This window comes from Castanea sativa, chromosome 6 (assembly GCF_040712315.1).
Source record: "Castanea sativa cultivar Marrone di Chiusa Pesio chromosome 6, ASM4071231v1".
NCBI classification, from domain to species: Eukaryota; Viridiplantae; Streptophyta; class Magnoliopsida; order Fagales; family Fagaceae; genus Castanea; species Castanea sativa.
The window spans coordinates 60,409,628-60,434,114 of NC_134018.1; the positions used below are offsets into that span (position 1 = coordinate 60,409,628).

At 30.4% G+C, this 24,487-nt stretch overlaps 1 protein-coding gene across 2 annotated transcripts; it reads left to right on the forward strand.

Annotated features, from left to right (window-relative positions):
- Positions 1-20,535: 20,535 nt before the first annotated feature.
- LOC142640954 (transcription factor JUNGBRUNNEN 1) lies at positions 20,536-24,177 on the forward strand. Of its 2 annotated transcripts, none has more exons than XM_075815293.1 (3): positions 20,536-20,768; positions 22,251-22,549; positions 23,361-24,177. In XM_075815293.1, the coding sequence occupies exons 1-3, from the start codon at positions 20,570-20,572 to the stop codon at positions 23,751-23,753; spliced, it is 891 nt and encodes a 296-aa protein (XP_075671408.1). In that variant the 5' UTR covers positions 20,536-20,569; the 3' UTR covers positions 23,754-24,177. The 2 variants fall into 2 exon arrangements, with proteins under 2 accessions (XP_075671408.1, XP_075671409.1); XM_075815294.1 differs by having other exon boundaries at positions 22,254-22,549.
- The last annotated feature ends 310 nt before the right edge of the window (positions 24,178-24,487 follow it).

Consider the following 24,487-nt stretch of genomic DNA (forward strand, 5'->3'; position numbering starts at 1 on the left):
AAATTATAGGGCCTACTTTTGAAGGCAAATTAAAGAAGAAATTGACCAAACGAATGAGTTATTTTGGACTTCTCAGCCAAGTTCTATTACAACAATCTGACCAATTGAGATTTTCTCTGTTGCCACTTTGGAGCTCTAGATAGAACTGCCAATAATGTTGGTCTAATGCCATTGGGAATTAATTCAATATGGTTTGAAATTCTATACTCTGGAAAAGATTACTTAACTAAGATATATAGCCAGGTAGGCATTGCGAATTTAATTAAGAGAAAGATTGACAAAATTAGAATACAAAATGTGAAGTAGAACTTATCTCCTTTGATTCCAAAAAAATTACATGTGAACAAGAACCATGGAAAAGCACAGGGGAAGGAATTAATGTAAAAGCCCTTTTCAGTGTGGCATTTTGTCACCAAATATGACACATTGCTTAAAGATTGAGAGTGAAAGGTTAGACTTTAACAGTAGATATTTATCTTTAAAGTCATTGTATAATAATGATGTTTTTGTTCGTATGCAAGAGAGAGAGACATGGAAGCACTTTCGACTTTATAAAAATCTTCTTACCTAGTTTGGCCAGCCACACTAATATTGTGAGATGCCTCCCCATTTCAATGGTTTGGTTATTTTGCACATACGGGGAATTCTTGCTATGCGCGTAAAACATTTATCATGTATGCAATTATATATGATGCACGTAGTTCCTCCATCTCCATCTCTTTGCCTGGTATTTTCCCACATGAAATGAGACCATTTTTTATTTAATTACAGTCAAAGTGGAGTAACGCACCAATATATATATGTATATATATAGCGACATAATTCTTCTTATGATGACCTCAACAACTTATGAATTTTCTCCTGCTATTATGATCTGTTTTTCTTTCACATGGCCCTCAAGTTCCACGCGTGCTTCCTTACATAATACTTGTAGTTTTTTTTTTTTAATAATGTAATTAAGTCAAGTTTTTTAATAAAAGATAGTCACTCGTGTACGGAGAGCGATTTTTAAAGTTTAGGGTTTATTTTATTTTATTTTTTGAGAAAGAAATACACACGCAGGCCCGAGATAGAATGAGTGAAATTCTAATTCCAAACTAGTTTAATGCTAAACTTTTTCCATATGTATAATTTGATAGATACAATGAAAGAAAAGAGATCGGTGAAACTACAATATTGGTCTCTCAAGTTTACCATGTGTGCGCAATTAGTCTCTCAAGTTTGAAACGTGCACAATTGATCCCTCAATTTTTCAAAATGAGCAATATAAGCTATTTTACTAACTATCATTAATGGTGTTATTATGTGGCTAATAGAACAATGACTTGACATTTTATTTTAATGATGTGGAATATTTTTAATTAAAAAATTACAAATTAAAATTACACGCCAGAAACATTATTTGCCAAATTAAAAAAAAAAAAAATTCTACCAATTGTAAACACCCAGTCACGAGACAGAGAAGGGAAGAGAGGGAAGAACAAGCCCTAGCAGCCGCAATCATAGATTAGTTTTTTCCAGTTATGCAGGTGGTAGTGCAGTAAATAGCCCGAGTCAGATTCCAAGAAGACAGCCTGTGATTGTGTGAACTTTCTGATGGAGTCGAAGTCAAAGATGGTCACTGGGAATCCTATGGAGTAGTCGACACCTGAGTCGGTTTGGATGTTGGAGATGGCTTGGAAGAGAGTGCATCTGTTTGTGGAGAAGTTCAGGACTTGGCCTGGTGGACATGTGCAGAGGGTGGTGTTGTAAACAATGGAGCTTGGAGGACATGACATGTTTGTTTGTTCAGATGAGATATTTGGGTCAGATTGGAGAGAAAGTGTGAAGTGAACATGTTATGCTATTCACCGGGCTGGGTGTTTTTTTGTTTTTTTTTTAAGTCGTGGCTGGGTGTTTACAATTGGTAGAAAATAGTTTTTTAATTTGGTAAATAATTTTTCTCACGTGTAATTTTAGTTTGTAATATTTTAATTAAAAATATGTCATATCATTAAAACAAAATGTCAAATCATTGTTCCGTTAGTCACATAAGTAACACTGTTAATGGCAGTTAGTAAAAAGACTTATATTGCTCATTTTGAAAACTTGAAGGACCAATTGCGCAAGCTTTAAACTTGAGGGACTAACTATGACACAGGGTAAACTTGAGGGACCAATATTGTAGTTTCGCCAAAGAGATTTGAACCTAGTAAGTCTTCATTGAAAACCCTAAATGGTAACTACTTGACGTACAAGGTTCTTAATTCCAAAAAAAAAAAATCTTGACCATGAAATAGATATGATCTCTATTTCCCTTAAACTAAGGAGGATATCCCATCTCTAAGATATAGGGTGTCAAGATTTCATTTGAGCTCGGAATATAACAACAAAAGTTTAAAGCTTGACATAAGCTGTAGCCTGATGGCTAGCTTCAGAGTAACCTTATCTTGCAATATAATTCAGTACTTGAGCTAAACATGACAAAGCTTTGTTGTACTGCTGCGAGAGAGCTGCCGAGCTAGAAAAATTGGGTGCTATCATATGGATTTTTATCGACTAAGTTCAAATCTCAGGATTCGATTCTGGACAAGTGGTGGAAACTACTAATTAAGCTGGAGTACAGTAGGGGTAAAGGGAATTTCTGGTGGACTAGTGACTCGATGATAGAGAGGTTGCCAAAGAGAGAGATGAATGTAAAATTAATTATAACTGATCATTTGTTAATGAATAGTGTCTCAATAAGGGTAGACTTAGAGGTACTACAAGTTGTTAAGCCTGATACAAACCGAGTAGGTGATATTAACTATATTTGTTGTAAAATTTTGATTTGTTAAGCTTGATGTTGAAGTTTTAACATTGTTAAAGTTGTGGAAGAATAACAATATGAACAAAAAAATTGAATTCAATATAACTATATGGATAAAATAAAATTTGAAGCCCTGAAAAACTAGCAAAGAGAATAATAGCCATGAATATGTTGTTCACATGAGAGGGAGAGAGAGAGAGAGAGAGGATCTTTTCCAAAATAGGCTGGAAAGAAGCTATAGTGCATCAGACCTTTTATTTTATTATATTATTTTTTTAAGCTATTACATAGCTTGATGAATGACTATTAAGATCCTTTTGGTAAGGAATAGTTTTTAAGTTATTTTTTTTTTCTAATTTTGAAGAATATATATTTTGAATAAATAGCTATTACTTGTAATAAGAATACTGTGGGGGGTAAAAAGATCCTGATGGGAATGTGGGTCTTTTGGGCCGTGTTAAGGAAGGCCGATCTGCTCCTGGGTTTAGAATTTGTTAGTACTATGGGTCGGCCCATACGCCGAGGATCCAGCCGAGGGTGAACTTACCCTCGGATGGACACCGAAGAACTCGAGATCTCATAGTAAAGATTAGGGGATGACACGGTTAAGGCCAATGGTTAAAAGGGGTGAACCCTAGAATGCCCCAGAAGCACCGGTGTTGGAGAAATGTCAAGGATAAAGGCTGCCACATCCGCATTAAAGACCCTGCACCTACTACCCTGGCCGCATTAATGGGGAAGTGACACCTGAACAGTGGAAGGGAAACTTCTGGTTACTATTCAAAGGCACTGAGAAAAGAAATATCTAGGTTAAGGGGGAGATGGGACAACACGTGTACAAAGTATCAAAGGGAGGAGTATTTAAGGGGCAACCTAGAACACAAAAGGGGGGACGGACTTTTTGTAACCTAAAAAGAAAAGAAACAAAGATAGAGATAATATAAGAACAACTCTCGGCTTATGTCCGAGGAAGCTGATTTACTATATTCCTTGTTGTTTCCAAGTATTTGCAATCTTTAGTTTGTCATTTAATCCTCACACGCTTCTAACCTGGGTTTCAAGCCCACACTCTACAAATTCATGTTGTTTAAGGCTCATTGGGCCTGAGCCCATAACTGTTCTTGGGACCAGGTGCAATTGTGCACTTACAAATACGACCAAATAATTATTTCTAAAGAGTAGTTATTCAATTTTGATTATATTCAACGGTGAAGTGGTGAACTTATAATGTTTCATTAAGACACGTGCATATATATTTTCAGACAGTGCATCTAGCCTATGTTGAAGACTTTGTTTGGGACTCATAAATATATTCAAACTAGTTTCAAAAAAGTTTTCTTTTTATATATAATGCACTTTCTTTTCTTTGAGAAAAACATAACAAAAGTAAAAATTGAAGAAAAACCTTAATATATTGTTCATAGATGACAAATGTAATAGGGATATCTAATTTTTAACCCTGAAATCTGCAATTGTCATTTGGTCTATATTTCTAATCCTCCAAATGCAAAATAAAAAATAAAAAATAAATGTTTTGTTATTGAAAAATAAAGAATGCTTCTGTTAGAGAGATTCACTTAGGGCACGTTTGGTAGATTATAATAGACATTGTAATGTAATAGATATTCCAATGGTATAAGTACTGTTCAATTATTTGGTTATGTTTTTAAAACTAATATAAGTTTTAACTTTTGATATGTATGACTTCTTAACCATACACGTGATTAGTCTCTTGGAATTGGAGTAAGCACTAAAAGACTTTTTAGATATTGAAATCTATAGAGCATTTATCAAACTACTTGATCAAATACAGAGAAAAACTAAGAAAACAAAGAAAAGAAAAACTAAGAAAACAAAGAAGGGAAAAAGAAAGATAGAGAAAATGAGGAAAGAATTACATATATAGATACAAATCTGTTAGTTGTAGTAGTTGTGTACCTTTTTGTTGATGAAAAAGAAAAGTACAGGAAAAAAACAACTTTATTTTGCTATCACTAGAAAAGTAAGCCAAAGTGTTGTGACCCAAATCTATGAGACATGAATTTAGATGCATGACTAACTTGCTAAACTTATATAACTCAATAAATATAATTAATTCAAAATAAATTAAAACTCCAAAGAAACAATACCCTTAAAACAAACCTCTTACAAAAATCTAAACTCCACAAATTGGGAATAATATCCACTATATAAAACATGAATTACAAAATAAAGGTAACTAAAATTCTATAAGTCTTCAAGCAATACTAAAGTTGCCTACAATTTCCACACTTTACCTTGCACCTTACAAAGCGATCCAAAGTGATCCAAAGGTTCTATATTCCCAACTACACTTTAATCTAAAAACAATAATTGATGGAGTGAGCCACACATCTAGTAAATAATTATACACAATACACAACAAGATAGAGTCAAGTAATGCACGATTATTTTAATTTTCACAAACTCACTCAATGATATCAAATATAATTATTCCAAAATATATAATGAATCACTTAATCCATATGTAATCACATCTTAAAATCATTCGAAAACACATACATATAATTGATTAAAGCACAGTGTCACATATACACATCATAAATTCTCACATATAATCCTATGAGCGGATGCAACATCTAACCCCTGCTGGTGAGAAATCAACACATATTCTCACATACAATCCTGTGTGCGGATTTACACATATATCTGATCAATTCTAAAAATACTCATTTTGAGTCACATATCACAAAAAAATATATATACAAAATAGAATAATTTTCTTAATATTAACAATTATTTCAGATATAGAGATATATCGAATATCACAATATTGAATTGAAACATAATCAAAGTATGTTTTACTCTCTTAGGAAATGAATAGGAACTGAAGAGTTTATATAAATATTTTTATAATTCTTGAGTAAGTTTGAAAACCCAATTTGCTAAAAGAAACATCTTAAATACTATTTGAAAAATAAGAATATGACTTTGAAATCACTTAGTTTTAAACAAGCTTAAAGAACAAGAACCTTTATAGAAAACTTACTTTGAAACTCAATTATTTTCTGAAAATAGTTTAGTTTAGAAATCATCTTTTAAATGAGATTTAGATGTTCAAAACTTTATTTAAAATCCAATTTTTCTCTTTAAAACACTATTTAAAAGTCGAAGTTTCAATGACACAAAAAATGCTTTTGATAAACTTTAGAAAACGTAAGCTTAAAAACATAACTTTTGAAAACTTTTGACTTCTAAGAACCTAAAGCCTCAAAACACTCTTAAATAGGACCTATAATCAATCATGGAAATTACTTAATATCCTCCACAAATTATAAAACTTATCGAATAATTCAAACTGACTCATTAGGAAAATATTCTGCTGAACTAATAACACTTTTAACACTAAATTAAAGTTTCTCTACCCAATAATATTCTAACCAATAATACATCCTTGCATTAATTGAAACTCATTTTACCATGAGGAAGGCAGTAGCCAAAATATCATTGACCTATATTTTAATATAAAACTCCAAAGAAAAAGTTAAACCATCCTAATATATATAACCAAAGAAAATGCTAATTCGCCCTCATATATATATAATCAAAGAAAACATGGCAAATCTATAGGACCTAATATTCACAAATCCGAAAGAAGACATGATGGCAACATTCACTTGTTCTAGGGATCCACAAAGGACAATGTGAGAGCCATACCCACATAAGCCAATTCCAAGATTTAACATATAATCTCAATGGGTTTAACAACATAACCTCAATAAAAACGGTGGCAAAATCATTGACTTGTTATGTGTGTGTGTGTGTGTGTGTGTGGAGGGTAAAAGTGCTTGAATATGCGTTTGGGCTTTGGGCCTAATTAGTTGGTACAAAACCTGTTCAATCAGGGTCTCTAGGCCCACAGATTAGTCCGCACTATAGTGATCCGAGGAGTTGTCCGAGGAGGAGTATTTTCTCGGATGGGCCCAGCAAAGGCCCTGAGACTTGCTAAACAGTTTAAAGGCAGAATTCTAGAAGATTTATTGGATAAAGGTGTGATCCAAGCACCCATTAGAAGCAAGAATGTGTGAGAAATATCTGAGGAAAAAGCTGCTACCACTGCATTAAAGGCCCTGCATCTACCTCCCTGACCACATTAATGAAGAAATGACCTCCGAACAGTAAAATTCAGTCTTCCAGCTATTACTTAAAGACTTTAAGAAGGTGGTAGATGAGACAAGTGTCTAGGAGGAAGATTTGTATTACACGTGAATGAAACAGAGAAGAAGAAGGATATAAGAAGATGAAAGGGGAAAGAAGAGGGGGATCTCTCTTCTTCTTGGAAAAAGAACTAAAAATTATAATCTCTTGCTTAGAAAAAGAAATACTATACCGATTGTCCTCGGCTCACGTCCGATGAGGGTTTTTTTGTTACGTCCATCTATTACTTGCATAGACAGCGGCATTCTAGCCTGTTGTTCAATCTTCCAACATCCCAAACCTAGGTTTCAAACCCATACTCTACAAATTTCATTGTATAAGGCTTTTTGGGCCTGAGCCCATCACTTGTTTTTGGGTCCGGGAACAAATTGTACACTTACATAAATTCTTGAAATTATTTGGCTCCAATCTAGGATTATATATATGTATATATCCCAATGAAAATGTAACAGGCACACGAGTTAAGATTTGATCCATGACTTTGTTCATGGATACACAGTGGCCAAATCAAATCATAAAAGTATAATTAAAATTTTAGGACCGAATCTAACCTTTTGAACAATCTAACATCACAAACTAATTCCAAGATAAAATTATAACATTTTAATTCTTTGTTTTTAACAGTGAGAAATCATACTTTGAATAATTTGATTGCCTCTTCAATTGTAAATGCTCTAAACTCCAAAGAAAAACACCACGTAGCCTATTTAGTGATGAAACTCTTCTTATTAAAACCCTAATTTATCTTTTCCTCCACCTTACATTTTAACGCATCAGAAATGTGGGCTTGGTGGGATAGTGGGCTAGAGTTTAAAACCCACTTGAGCTTATCTCTTAAGTCTCCAAGAAGCCCATAAAACATCTTCCTCTTTTATTTATTTATTTATTAATTTAATTGCCGCACTAAATTGTATACACTAAAACTTTAATTTTCTCACCTATTTGGTAACACCACAAAATTGTCTACTCCCATCTTACTATTCACACACATATAGTACCTCAACTCTATATTAATAATGACAATGACAGTGATGATCATAAAATCAAATCGAGGTATTACACAAAGTCTTGGAAATTTTTTTTTTTTTTTTTTTTTACGAATGAGCAAAAATTTGAAACTTTTTTTTTCTTTTTTATAAAATTAAATCTGTTAAGAGTAGTGTTATTGACACAACACTTTCACAACAAAACCTAAGTGGCAAGTTGTAAGTTGTTAAAGGTAAGAAAAAAGTGATGTTAGTTGTGTATCCTCATAAAAACCAATTACAAATTGTCACTTAATCTTTATTGTGAAAGTAGTATTAAAATGATCATATTCAAACTTATATCAACTGAGTTTAAACAAAATTTAAAGTGAAGAGGTTGAAAATTTTATTTGAGGGACAAAAAGAATTATTTAAAATTATATATATATATATATATATAATATTATGGCCAGGTCAAGGGATTCATTTGAACCCCTGGCCTTAAGGTAAAACTACCCCTAGCTAGAGTAGAATTCTATCCGAGATCAAAAAAAATTATTAAAAAAAACTAAAGCAATAATCTCTCCCTCTCAAACAAAAACCAAAAAATTAAAAATAAATTTCTCCCTCTCTAACACCTTAGTAGTTATTATTTTCGTCAAACTGAAAAGTTGACATTTTACATTTCTTGTACGGTGACATTATCCCTCTCCACCGTAATTTTGATTTACCTAACATTTGTTTCATTTCAAACTAAGACGTTGTCCTCTACTAATGACAAGCTCAACAACTATTTGAAAATGGACACGCGAAAATACTTTCTTTGTCATGGTTTTTATTTATTTATTTATTATATATGTATTGATTTAAAGTAGACAATGATGTTAACTTTAAAAATATTCAAGTTTTATGATAATTGAGTTCTATAACAAATGTAAATATAATTGTATAAATAAGATATTCTAAAAAAAAATTTTGAAATACAAAATTTTTTTTATTCAAATTCTATAACCAAGTGAATGAACAAAACTAGATATCATATTATAAGATCTATTATTTCCAATAATATAAGTATTTTTTTCTTGGCAATATTAACATACCAAACGTTACCTCTTACACTCAAGTATGTATTATATGAAACAGTTTCATAAGACCTATGTTTCAATGACATGCGGGTTCCACGCTGATAGGACCCACATGTCCTTGTGGGATCCACATGTCATTGAGACATAGGTCTCTTGAGACCGTTGTATTCAAGAATTTTCCCTTACACTCAATGGTTCAAGTCTCTCAACAACAGCAACAACAAAAAACTCAATGGTTCAATGGCATGATTGTAAATTTTAGTTACTAACAAAATAATGCCTATATGACATCACACAAAAAAAAAAAAAAAAATGTATGTATTTTCTGCGAGTCAAGTACCATTGCACATCGCTACTATGGTTAAAACTTCAAACAAAAATTAGTGGGTTTTATTTAACTTAACTACTAAAGTCTCTCATCATCAAACAAAATATCTGAGGTTTGATCACCGTCTACATAAAAAACTAATATTGTCTTGGCTTGATAATAAAAAGCAATCATCATAGAGCAGACACAGTTTGTTTAAAATACTATTGTATCTATAAAATAAAAAATAAAAAAATCATATATACTTTTCATACATTAATGATAAGAAAGATGATCTTCAAGTCTTCAACCGCTATCTCATGAGTGTTTACTTGAATCCTTCTCTAATAAAATACCATCCAATAGAATTTGTAGATATAAATTATTGTGTAGACCAAAGGGTGGAAGCATTTTCAAAAATTAGTTAAATAATAGGGATAGATTATGAAATGCCAATTAACGAATGACACAAAAGTTTGAATATTCTGTAATCCCTTACTGAGATTTATTGGATTAATTAGTAATATAATGAATCAAGTTGTTTACGAAGGACTCAATGTGAGGAAGAAAACTTATCTATAATTTTTTATTTAATAAGGACAGATTGAGAAGTGCCAAGTTGCAAAGGACACAAACGTTTGAATATTTTGTACTCCTCTATTGAAAATTTTGGGATTAGATGAGATTGTAAACGAATCAAGCAATTTATGATGACTCCACTCGTGAAAAAGTTTGTTTATTTAGTAAACTAGCTACACTCAAGTTCAATTTAGGCTTGGCTATTATATGAATCAAGCACAAATAAAATAATTTAAAAAATGAATATAAAACTTAATTTGAGTATGTCTAATATTATATGTTTATATATGTGCACACATATAAAATATATTTATATAAATTTGAGATTTGATGCCTAAATTTGTAAATAAGTTCATAAGATATTAAATTATTTGTTCCATCTCATTTTGTCTAGAAAATCCAACTTTTTAAGCAATATAATCTAATGTGTTATTTTTAAATAAATAGGTACAAGTTTCCAAATTATTACTGTTAATTTAAATTTGAGTGAAAGAAGATTATTAACTTTTTAATTAGATAAAAAAAAGGGTAATTAAGAAAGTTAGCAATAATTTATTCAATGACTTTTCAAGAGGACACCCCAATATGAATGGAAAAGAAGATCTAAAACAATTATTGAAATTTATTGATATTTAACACAAAGGTCATTTGAGTCCGGAATGGACCCAAGAGACGGGCCCAAAGGGACTCATGTCCCCCCGGGCCTTATGAAAAAAAAATTAGGTATATTTTATGCCCCAAAAAAAAAAAAAAAAATATATATATATATATATATATATATATATATATATTCCCTTCTTCTAAGTAGATTCCCCCAACCCTCTAAATCATCAGCCCCAACCCATGTAAATCCTCAACCCAAAACATAACGAATTTTATTTAAAATAAAGTAAATAAAAGCCAATGGCGTTTTGTGTTTTTTTGTTTTTGTTGGTAGATAAATGTATTTTAATGTATTGAGAAACAATGATTTTGCGTATTTATTTTGGTTGATAATTTTTTTTTTTTTTTTTTTGGATACAAGATAAAATTCTACTCTAGCCTAATCTAAGTGTATATGTGTGTGAAACTCCATCCTGGAGACTTGAACCCCGACCTTTGCCCCCCACACCCCACAAACACTTGTACTTATGGAGTGACCATCATACCAAAGGTGTGCGGTGGTGTTGATAAATGCTTATTTGGAATTAATTACTCCGGCACATATAGCTTGAAGTTCTAGATCCGTCCTTGATTTGAGTAGATATTTGTTCATGTATCCTGGATGGAGAAGTATCTAAAACAATTTTGGTAAGCATCCTTATTTATATAATCCTCTTTAGAAATCATAAGACTTATTATTTGGTTTTATTCAAAATTTACCCTTAAAGAAAAACTTGAAGTCAAATTTAAGTCCTTTTATTGCAAAGGGGAAAAAAATTACTTAGGAAAATAACATCATAAAAAAAAAAAAGTTAAAATGACAAATTTTAAATTTATATATGATTAAAATGACAAGTCACAAAATTTAAATGACATAAATTGTATTTTTATCCAATAGTAATAATAATAATTCGCCAGCACTCATGAGATAAGATTACATCAAGGTGAGAATAGACAATTTCATGACCAAAACTGATTCTTTTGTTGGGTTCGCACAATTGCAGAGGAAGAGAAGCTGATTCTTTTGTTTGTCTATGAGAAGAAGGTTCTCACGGGCTAAAACAAAAATTTTCCAATATCAAATCAATGACTTAGACTTTTTCTTCAATTATTTATTTGTTTAATAAAGTAAGATCCTTTTCCTTGTATTGTTGACTTGAAATTTGGGATTCATAATTATCTCCTCTACAAAGGCCTACATTCTTCTGTTTTCTGGGCCACGTTTGAATACTTGGGTTTGACAGCATTTATTATTTTTGAAAAAAAGAAAACCCATAAGATTCGTTACAGGAATAGATAACAAATATGATAATGAAATTGATTTAGAAAATACTTTTTCTTTAAATATAAAGAAAGAAAAAAGTAATTTTTTTTTTTTTGATAGTTTCATGGAAGTTGTGCTACAAATTTCTTAAAATGTTTTATAAACAATTATTTTAAAGACCCTCATTAACAAGCTCTTTATTATTATAAAAAAATATTTTTTTCTAAAACACCCACCACCGAATTTTTTTACATGCCGTATGTGTTGATACAGTACTCACTGTTCCTGAAAACATTTGCTAGTGTGACTGCTTTTACTGTAAAATAAAAAATACTGCACAATATGCCATAATGAAAGAACTATTTTCTTTTTTTTTGAAATATTGCTAATAACTTTAGCAGTTGGACTGATAAGTTGTACTAAATTGATTAGAAAATCAGGACAATGTTTTTCCATCTCAAGCCACAACTTTTTTACTTCGAAAATTCTGGTCATGGAGTTAGGCTCAACTTTGTTTTGGAAATTTTGGTGGTGGAAAATTGAAATGAAAAATTTTCCATGTTTTTTCTCTTGTGTCTGGAAAATTATTGTTACCTTAGTTAGACCAAATCCAGCCTAATTTCTTATGTATTAGTATGATGTTAATGAAAATGAATTAATATGCAAATTGGGTCTAAAGTGTCTGATTAAGCTGGGTAGCTGACTCAGTCTTACTTTTAATTAAAAAGTGCCAAAGGTTTACAATAAAATTATAGCCAGTCAAGAAACCCAGCTGCTGTTTTAAAGGTTTCACTGTTTTTCTCTGAAATTCTTTTTTCTATTGTCATTATTATTATTATCATTATTTGGTTGAATATGAGTTCTTCTTTATACCAGAAAGCAGTACAATGTTTAAAACAAACAAGAACAATTAATCTAGAACTACCAATTACTTAATTATTTTTTCTAAATCCAATGAAGCTTAATTTCTTGTTTTCACATATTGATTTTAGTATTTTTGGATCTTAGTACAGCTACTTAGTCTCAACCTCACATCATGGAAATTAAATAGCTTTCAGGGCTCCTTTAACTCTTTCTTGGAATTTTGTTTTGATGGAAAATGTCCTTACAATTTACTCACAATCAAAAACAGTCGTGTCTAATATGGTGGCATCGCTGGCGTGTTGATCTTGATCTTCTTGAGAATAGAACGTTTGTCCATTCAAAGCTACTTATTTATTTCTATTTTTGGGTGTTTGTGTATGTATATTTTTTATATAAAATATAAATTCTACTTTAACTTAATTTAAGTGTGTATAGGTATGAAACTCTCTTCTGAAAACTTGAACTCCGACCCTTTCACCCTCCCCACACCACAAGCATTTATGCTTGCGTTTGTGTATGTATTTTGAATGAGAGATGCTATGTCAACAACATTTTCATAACAAATCACAGGTGGTTAGTTGTTATTGGTTCAAATTTGAATTTAACGCTAAGATGATTTTTTTGCCCCAACAATAACAACCAGTAACAACCTGCCACTTAGAATTTGTTGTAAAAATATTGTAAAAATATTGTGGACATATTATTTCTCATTTTGAATAGGACATATGACTATAAATCCAACTAAAAAAACAGATGTTTCTTCGCAACAAATTAAGAGCCTTTAAGTAAATTAATTACTAAAAAAAAGTATAATTAATTTCTAATTTTATCAGTGTATCATGCCTATTTTTATCTCAATCTTACCAAACTAAAATCCTATTTACTACTTTAATTATTTTCTATTTCTTCAGGAGTATTATTATCACATTATGGACGTTATATAAGTGTTCGCCTATTTTATTGAAGACATCTGGATAATTTTGGAGAGCTTGTTCTTTAAAAATTAGCTAGATCTACTGATCAATTATTACCCCTTTGATGAACTCAAATCATTCTTTAATTCACTGCACTATATGATATATCATAGTAACTAAGAGTCTAAGACTAATGAGAGTTCAGAACAAATCTGGTAGCCTAAACATGTAATTATGTTGCAATAAAATTTGCAAGCCAACCCTTTCTCTAAGTGTTTTCCAATCAAGCTATATTTGTAAGTTGTGACAAATCTCTCCTATAAATACATTACTATTTATTGGATGGAAGTATTTGAGAAGAAAGGTTTTAGAATTTATTTTTTGGTTTAAATTACTTGAATATAGTATCAAAACTACCATTTTTTCTATTTATAAAATTCGTAGATGAATTTAAACTAATTAATATGTGAATTTAAAATGATTTAAGTGTAACATGTTATTTCAAAATTCATAACACTTTTTTTTTTTTGGTTGAACATAAACCTATAGAACCCCAAATCTATGTATGTTGTTAAAATTCATATCAAGTAATAAAACTATTCATTTTAAATCCTCAAAACCAAAAGTCAATACAATTTCTTTGCATTGAGTTTGTATGCATGATTACTTTATGCTTTTTCCAAGCACATAATTTGCGGACCAGGTGCATTTTTGTCTTTGATTATTTGTGCATTCAACCAACTCTGAAAAAGAAAACTCGAAGAGTGCATTATTATTATAGAAAGAAAACAATCCCTGGAAAAGGCATGGTTGAATTAGGATCAATAAGCAGACTTATGATTTGTTACAATGTATTCTAACAAAGAAGTAATCATGTTTGTTTTTGGGTCTTTGTTGGGAGTCTCTGAAGTGTTTAGTGAAGTAACCGTGTTAGATTGCCTAACTTGTTTTATGCTTTTATTTTTCCTGGGGTAGGTAACTATCTATTTTTCATTTTGGTCATAGTAATACTTTTTTTTTTTTAAATTTCTTTTGTAGATAGGTCATAGTGCTACTAGGCTTCAAATTTTGCACCATTGTACAATTAGAATTAGATGTACCGTACGGATGTACTTGGTAATGTGAGTACTCTTTTTTCATCCTCGTATGACCTCATATAGGTGTCAAAATTAGAAGAGAATTTTCCAAAGAGGGAAAAAAAACTCTAGAAATTAGAAAACGTAAACCAAATGAGAATTGACCATATTCATTATTCACGTTCAAACTTCAAACCCATGTGGGTCAGAAATAATATTTTTACAATAATTTTATAAAAGAACTTAAATATATGTGTTTAGCAAAAATAAAAAGTCAACTTATTTTACTATTTAATTTATTTTTGTTATTATTTATAGTCCTATTGCATTTTTTGGTACTATTTATAAATCCTACTATACTATTTCAGTTAACTTTTACTTTTATTTATAATATTTTCAGTAAAAAAAATTTAATTTCAACAAAATAAACCAATCATAAACAAGTCCTAAGTTGTTAAGGATAAAATAATTATATTATTGATAAACTTGAAATGATAGTAAGCAACAAGTAACCATCTAGGCATTGTTATCACTTAGACTTATTGTAAAATTGTTGTGACCCGCCTTACAAATTTCCATGTATTAGATTACTTTTTGTTGCCTTCCGTATATAAACGTGTCAATAAAGTCATGAGCTATGGTAATGACTATTATGTCAGTATGTATCTTTGTCACGTCACTCACGTCACAATGATGTAGAAAATACGCATATTGCACGATAATCTTGAAAAGATAGGAACACCTGTTTCTGTGATGTGAATTGGTTAAAATTATGCCTAACGAGCGCATTGACAAATGACAATCAATATTCAATATGGCAGAATCCAAGAAAAACCTCTTTCTATTATGGTCACTAAAATTTACAAGAATTTTTTTTTTTTTTTTTTTTTGGTTAACTATGAATATCGCATAAAACTAAAATTAACCAATCATACATATTAGCTTTATTATAAGCTATGATTCTTTTCACCACAGGTGGTGAATTTAAAAATACAACAAAAGATGATAAACAGCTTCTTTTCAACTTGGTCATGCATTAGCGCATTAGTTAGCTTCTCAATAGGTATGGATTATTTACTTGTTGGGTATCGTCTTCAACAGGTTCCTGCAATTAATTAACAAAGGCTCTATTAACAAATTAGCAGTGTTATTGTTCATGAGCGGCACAACGCTTAACGCATCAAGTTTAACAATAAGATTATTTACAAGAACTAATTAAGTAATTACTAACTTGTGCTCTCAACAAAAACAATATGTGTGTGTATATATACATATATATATATATATATAATAGTTGGAAGAAAAAGAATTTAAACTAATATTTTAATGAATTATTTAAAAATGAAATGATATTTGATTTCAATTAAAATATATATTTTAGACTAATGATATGTAAAATTATAAAGAGTCAAAAATTTATGTGATGAAATCAACTAAAAGTTAAACATTTTCGGTTTTATATGCATATATAGGTGCATCCAATTAATTGGTGCCTACGTTAGTTAATTGATTATTTTAAGAAAATTTTGATACTAATTTTATAAAAAATATAAAAAATTATTAATAAAGTTTTTAAAAATACTTTTTAAACCAATGCTCTTATGGCATATATCCAATTTGATTCCTAATATTCAGAAAGTCAAGTTTATGAATTAATTATTGTAAGTTTGTAATATGACTAAGAGTTTTGTAATTTAGTAATATAATATGTTCTTTTTATTAAGAGAATTAGGGTTAAATTCCCTTTTCTTATTACTATAATTATTGAATTATGAAAAAACTGCCTAATAACATCCTTTCTCTCTACTCGATCAGTACTAAGTAACACGAATGAGTAATGTGTAGTTTTCTATTTTATTTTTTATAGGATAAGATCCTTGAAGTTTATGTATGATAATTATTTTTTATAATTGAATAGTTGAGTTAAACCCGTGTGTAATGTGTATCATATAAATTTTTTTTTTGCTGTTGATAATTTGATGATTTTAATGAGGGTGAGAGATTTAAACACTAATTGAAAATATCAAAATGTATCAATTGAGTTAGATGCTCTTGACTAACATTATATAACTTTTTTTTTTTGGGATGAATAGCTAATATTAAATAAATAAAGTGGTATAACATTATGAATTAATAATGATGAGAATACCTCTTAGTGTTTTCAACGGAAACATCTAGTATTTACAGCTCGCTCCTCCAACTAATGAATTATAAAATGAAAAGGAAATGACGAGAGTAATCAAAGTTAATTTTACGTATGGTTTTAAAAAAGAAAAAAGAAAGAGGTTCACACTTCACATAAACCTACTCACAAGTCACACCCACTACACAAGGTATCATCCAGGTTCAAAACCCACTCCCTAAACTATCAAATCATTACTCTATTTGGATATACGTTTTGAGTTTCACGTTTACTTTTTTCTTTTTTTTGCACGACAACTTTTTCATTGTTATGGTTACTGTTTATGAACAGTAACTAGTATTGTTCAGCATTGTGCAGGGACAAAGTTAATGTTCTGCACTGTTCACACACTGTTCGTGGGACCCACAAGCACTTTATTCAAAAAAAATATTAAAAATAGGTCCCACAGCACTATTTACACAATTAAAAATTATTTTACTACAGTGTTTTCAGTTTTCAGTAATAAGTTCTATCCAAACGGACCCTATAAGTACAAAGTTCTTGTGGGGTGATGAGGGGTAAGGGTTGGAATTTAATTCTTTAAAAGAGAGTTTCACACACATATACACTTAAATTATACCAAAGTATTTTTGTATAATATATATATATATATATATATATATATATATATATATATATATTGACGAGGGCAATCGAAGTTTTACATTTAGTTAAAAAAAAGGAGGGGGGGGGTGGAAGACAAAGAAAAAGAAGAAAAATGGTTCACATAAAGTTGCTCACACCCACCGCACGAGGTTATGACCATGTTGGTCACCACCCGATCCCATTAATGCATACGTAGCAGGTTTGAAGTCTGAACAGGTTTATAAGGATATAGTGATTTACTGTTGCCAAATTAGCGTTAGATACTTAGATTGTTACATTTAACTAACATGACACTTATTTTTTGAGAACCAATTAACATGACACTTGAACTTGATCTATTGGTGTTAGTGGGGCACGGGAATAATTAATTACGATAAATTAAATAATTCAACGACTTGATTTCGATTTTTTTTTTTTTTTTTAATGCTGGTGAGTAGTGACCAAGTCAAAATGAGAGTAATTTGTCCATTATTAAAACAACCATACATATATATTATTTATGTTGGAATATAAAAGAATTAGTACAAATGTACAATTTGTTAAGTGGTCAAACCCTACATCAGGTAATAATAAAAGCTCAGCAAGCGATTGATTTGACATTGTGAATTAATTTGCTCAAATCCACCAATTTGAAATCTTCTATTAATGTTATATTCAACCTATATATATTGTGAGATGGCGTGTTCTGTTGATCAAAAAAATCTCACAGTCCAAGATCTAAGTTTCTAACTGTTCGTACAACTTCAAGGAGAAAATTAGGCTGTCATTAAATCAGGGAATGTATAATGCCATTATTTAGTAAGACGATCAAATAAAGAATAGGTTGTACCTTTCACCTTTCTCTTTCTTGCACGCCAAATAGGTGTTACAAAGAGACCAGCTTAAAAAAAATTGATAGGGCACTTGGGTTTAGATCTTAGTTTTGAAAGTATGCATGTCTTGTGTGGCTTTAGGAGAGAAGAAGTGATACTAGACATATCATACACATTTTTACATAAGTTTTGTAAATTGATGTGTTTATTATTATTATTATTATTATCATTATATATGACATATATTTCATAATGATTGTTTTTTATCATTAAGCCAAAACAATAATAGATTCTTGAGGTAAACAGGATTTGAGCATGGGCCGCTCTAGTTATTGTTCAGGGGGTTCAAATAAACCCCCTAAGCTGGGCAAAAAAAAAAATTATATAATTTCCTAAATTTTTTTATTTGGCCCTTTTAATATAAAACTTTGAACCCTCTAAATTTAAATATTTTTTTAAAGCATATCTGAAATAAACTTGAATATAATCATCTTGACAATATCTTGGTCTCTTTAAAAAAAATAAATAAATAAAAACTCCAATGACAAACAAATTTGATCTAAAATATGGGGGAAAAAATAGTAAACCTAACAATGAAAGTATAAATTTGTTCACCTTAAATCTTTAAAAAAAAAATACTCATTTAGATCCGAACAAATTTGAAATAAACTAAAAAAATAAAAGTTTAGTGTATTTAGATCTCGTTTGGAGTTCACTTAAGAACAATAATTAATAGGTTTATTGTATTTAAAACAATAGATGATTTCAAAGATCCAATTTTAACAAGAATAATTAGTATGTTCATTGTATTAAGTAACAATATGCAATGAACTTATAGTCTATCTTATATGAAAAATGCTATGTTCACAACACTTTCACAATAAATCTGAAGTAGCAGATTGTTACTGATTGACAAAAAAGTAATTTTAGTAGTAGGTTTAAATTAAAAATAATAACAGCTTATCACCTAAGATTTATTAGGAAAGTGTTGCAAAAATGTTGTGGTATTTCTCATATTTTATTCTCTCGCTATTATGGACAAATTTGTAATAACAAAATCATGACGACCGCAAGATTCATTTTTTATTAAAAAAAAAAAAACATCTTACTGGCCCCTCTAAAAATATATCCTGAAGCCACTATTGGATTTGAGACAAGATCTCATATTTGATAACAAAAAACTTTGGATTCAGATCCTCTAGAGTTCCTAGGGTACTCTACCAAGTAGAGTTCATTAAATCCTAACCACTCTTTAATGATTTAATGGTCTAGATTTTGCCATGTCAGCATTTCATTAACAATCATCTTAATTGTTTTGTTTACAACATTATTTTATTATTTCAAGAATATTATTAATGAAATGCTGACACGGCAGAATCTAAACCATTAAATCATTAAAGAGTGGTTAGGATTTAATGAACTCTACTGGTAGAGTTCCCTAAGAACTCTAGAGGATCTCAATCCAAAAACTTTATATGTTAAACTAATCAAAACCCATAATATGTCAATTTTTATCTGCAATAAAAATTTATAAGATATTTATTTACTATATTATTTGATGTGATGCTAATCATATATACTATCATATCAGTTATAAGTTTTTTTTTTCTTCTAAAATAGTACTATTATCTTTTACACACCTGTGGAGAAATAAGATTCTCCACAGACAACGTGGAGTAAGAACAGAAAAAACACCCCTTTTCCTCAATAAGAACAATGGTGTTTCCAAGTTAGACAGCCCTTTTATTTTTCCAAGTTTGACAACCTAGTCGATAAAGGAGAGCCAACGTTTACGTTTGATGACGTAGTAGCCTTGATATTAATGAGAAATTGGTCAATGTGTCTTCTAGACATGATTTTAGACTAATGGTATAGCTATCAAATATTTTTCCAGCACTAATCTGTTTATGAAAGCTGAACTTTGAATTTTTCTCTATGCTAGTGTAAGTTAGCCTGCCTAAGTCAAAAATATGATGCCCACTCAGGTTGACTTTCCCACTTCTTAATTCCAAATTTCAAGGCCAATGTCTCATGATTTTTTACCTTCCACATCAAACCAATTAAACTATGAAACATTTTTAGTTTATTTTATTTTATAAATTCTAAAAGATCACATAAGAAAAAAAATATCTAAAAATCAAACATTTACTTTGTTAATTAATTCATTTAGTCATGAATTATCAGCAGACCAAAGACTTCTTCCAGACGGTACACCTTATAAGAAGCTTCTACTTCGACACTAAATGAAATCACAGCCCACAGGTAGAACTTAGAAGTACCAGAGAGATATGGAGGTGGCAAAAGTGAGTTCTACAGAAAACAATAACAATGAAGACAATGAAGTTATGCTTCCAGGGTTTCGATTTCATCCAACTGATGAAGAGCTTGTTGGGTTTTATTTGAGAAGAAAGGTGCAGAAGAAACCAATCAGTATTGAACTCATCAAACAAATTGATATCTACAAATATGATCCATGGGATCTTCCAAGTAAGATCTGCTAGCTAGCTATAGCTCTTATTATCAATTTTTTTGTATCGATTCATATACTACGTATAGTCTTCTTCTTTTTCTTTTTCTTTTTTAAAAAGTTTCAACTGTAATTTAAACTCAGGGCAGTTGATGAAGTTAACTGGATACTGCTGACAGTAATTTTCATCTCTTACACATGAACGTGTATATATATAACATAATATAACTCATCATCAAAGAAAGAAAGCAAGTACAACCATTGCTTTCATTTATTCTCTTCCCACTCTTTCACATCAAATGAACCAATGAAACCATAGGGTTTACATTCTCTATCTGTCACAAATTCCATAAAAGTATATTGTAAAACTAATTAATATTGTTATGTAATAATTTCAAAACCTTTATTTCAAAACACACATACAAACATATATATATATATATAGAGAGAGAGAGAGAGAGAGAGCACGATCATGAATGTTTAGAAGGCTCAGTAGGATTATCATTCAACTGTATATAAGATGTCTAGTTTTTAAGGGAAATATTTCAGATTTTGATATTACCCAATTCTGTTTTTGCGAAGATATTTGTATTTCCCTTTTCTCACTTTTTTTTTTTTTTTAAGATAATTATAATATACTACTAACCCAACCCTTTTTTCCTTTTTGAAGTCCCTAAGTATTTTATGCATGATAAGGTGTCAATTAAATTATAAGATTCTTGACTCTTTTCACTTGTAGTAAGAGGAAAAAAAAACATACTGAGTAGTAAGACATTGATAATATAAAGGGAAATATTGTTTTGCACTTGTTTATATCTACAATTTAAATTTACATAATACACATAATTAAAGTGTTCATGTGCAAATTTTAAAGGTGAAAAGAAAATCTCCTTCATTAAAATATGAAAGTGATATATAAAATTTTATTTAGAAGCTGCTTAAAGGAGTTAGCAACTTAAGTATATGCAATCACCATGATATATGAATATATATGTTCCATTTGTTTTTACTCTAGAATAAGCATAGGATCTAGGGGACTTAAGTAGTCTCTAAACACAACATATATTAAAGATCTCTACCTTATCGACCACAATGTAAGGTTCATGGAAAGCAAGCACCTGAGGCCACAACATTCTCCTAATGTTCTTTTGATTCATTTTAGTTTCAAGATGAGACAAAACTGCACGGTTTCTTTGCATTTTCCTGTTCTTGACATCAGTGCCACATGAAAGAGATGAAGAAATATTCCCTTTTCTTTCATATGCTAATAATGTCAATGTTATTTATCTTGATTCTACATGACCTACCACATTTTACTATCCAAGACCCAATAAATTTAGTATTTGTTTCAAGTTGAATTTGCTAGCATCTACAACTAACCTCATAGTTTAAATCTGTTGGCTGGCCATGACTAAACTAATATTTATTGCTTCCTATACATATTAATTTTAAATGTATCATGGACTGGCTTCTTATTGATCTTCTTTTGTTAAAATATGAAGAAGTTAGCACTGTGGGGGACAGGGAATGGTATTTCTTCTGCATAAGAGGGAGGAAGTACAGGAACAGCATAAGACCAAACAGAGTCACAGGATCAGGGTTTTGGAAAGCCACAGGCATAGACAAGCCCATATATTCAGTCCAAGAACCTCATGAATGCATTGGCCTCAAGAAGTCCTTAGTCTACTACCGTGGAAGTGCTGGCAAAGGCACCAAAACTGATTGGATGATGCATGAGTTTCGTCTTCCACCAAATGGGAAATGTAGCAACCTCACTAATGCCGATAGTGCTCAAGAAGCTGTAAGAATATTCTTCTCATTTATCTTATTACCCTTAAGTTTTGTTCTAAATTAGCTGCGCCACTTTCGCATTTTGTTAATGTTTTCACACCAAGGTATGCTTAAAAAGTAAAAAAAGTAGTTGATGTGTACCTTTTCCTAGTCGACAAGGAACAATATCCATGATTCGGGCGGGAAATATTTTACCATTTCAGAACTCATAAGTGATTATATATAGACATTTTGTTTTATTGTATTACGTCAACATAGATTTTAGTTTAAAATACATATACTTTTCAATCCTGGAATTTGACTAAGTTTGATTTTAACATCTCAAATTTAAAAATTGCAATTTAATCTAAGAAAAAAATTAGTAGGTGTTAACATCATCCTTACATTCATTTGCTGTTAAAAGAAATTGAATATGCGATAAAATGGGTGCTAAAGTCAACATAAATTGCATATATGATAATAATAAAAAAAAGGTTCTAATTTGGTTTTTGATTGAAGACAGGACAGTTGATTGTTTTTTATTATCAAATCAAGATACTAAATGATTCTTTATATAAGTGGGATTCAAATCTTATATCTCTTATTTGACAACAACATATTATACTAATTAGCTTAATATCTGCGACTATGTCAGTATGTCCATTTAAATTTGCCACATCCATGGACTCTTTTGTGAAATACAGTCAAACCGTTGAACCCATGAATCAAGGAAGAAACGTCTAACGTGTACAACTATTTTGATAAAATATTTGTCAGTTTCTGATTCTAAAGCAAACAAACACAGCTAATTTAAAAAAAATATCTCTTTAACTGTTTTGCAGGAAGTTTGGACACTTTGCCGAATATTCAAACGAATCCCATCTTACAAGAAGTATGCACCAAATTGGAAAGAGACCAGCACCAAACAAAATCCAACTGATTCAAGTCCTAAAACATGCAGTTTGGACTCTGACAACAGTGAACCATACATAAGTTTTGAAGACTCTGTTTTTCAACAACATAATGAATGCAAGCCGTATGTCCAACAAGTTGATGAAAGGAACCATTATTTTGTGGGTCATTTGAATACTCTAAATCAAGCTCCATTTACACCATCTTATTCAAGCTTTTGGAACCCAAGTGGTGATGATTTCTTTACAAAAGAAAACTGGGACGAGCTCAGACCAGTGGTTCAGCTAGCTAGTGATCCATCCTACGTGTACAACTGTAGATAAGTAGATGAGGAGGGCATTCTTACTTGTCTCCCTCTTTTTATTTTCTTTGTTTTTTTTTTTTTATAGTTTTTGGGGTGGAGGGGAGGGTGGGGGTTTGGTTTGGTTAACAGTAGTTATGAACTTTAATAAATGTCATGTTTCATGAGTCAGGTTAATTATTTAGTATTTATAGAGTACAATGGCATGATTCTTCCTCATATCACATCATAGTGTATCTTACTAATTAAATTCATAGTATGATCCACTATTCAAGTGAGAGAATGAAGTATTACGTTGTTGTATTCTAGGAATACATAATAATTTTCCTGTGATCAAGTTACATACATTTTAACTATACTTTCACAGCATTAATAACTTTATAGGAGAATATGTTTTTTTTTTTTTGTATTATAAAATAAAGAATATTGTGATAATTATATATTTCTATATGTGGTTTGGAATGGTTGTACTTTGCTCACCTGTAAAAATTATCACTTTACAGACTAGAGGTTAACTCCATAATACAACCATTACCCAATTTGTGTCCACAGTTAAAAGACACAACAAAACATTAGGATACACCATTTACACTAGTTGTAATTTACCATTATGCCAGAACACTTGTTATTCAGCAATAGCTTCTTAGAGAAATATATAAATCCAAGAGGCTAGATCAGATTTGTCATACTGCAGATAAATATAATCTTCACAAGAATTTTTATAAGGTAGCTAGTAGGTTAGGGATCTCACGAGCA

Bases quoted from the DNA above. Each gene is read 5' to 3' on its own strand.
- LOC142640954 (XM_075815293.1), top strand. From the start codon at position 20,570: ATGGAGGTGGCAAAAGTGAGTTCTACAGAAAACAATAACAATGAAGAC. The intron at 20,769-22,250 runs GTAAGATCTGCT...TAAAATATGAAG, and splicing joins TGATCCATGGGATCTTCCAA to AAGTTAGCACTGTGGGGGAC. The intron at 22,550-23,360 runs GTAAGAATATTC...ACTGTTTTGCAG, and splicing joins CCGATAGTGCTCAAGAAGCT to GAAGTTTGGACACTTTGCCG.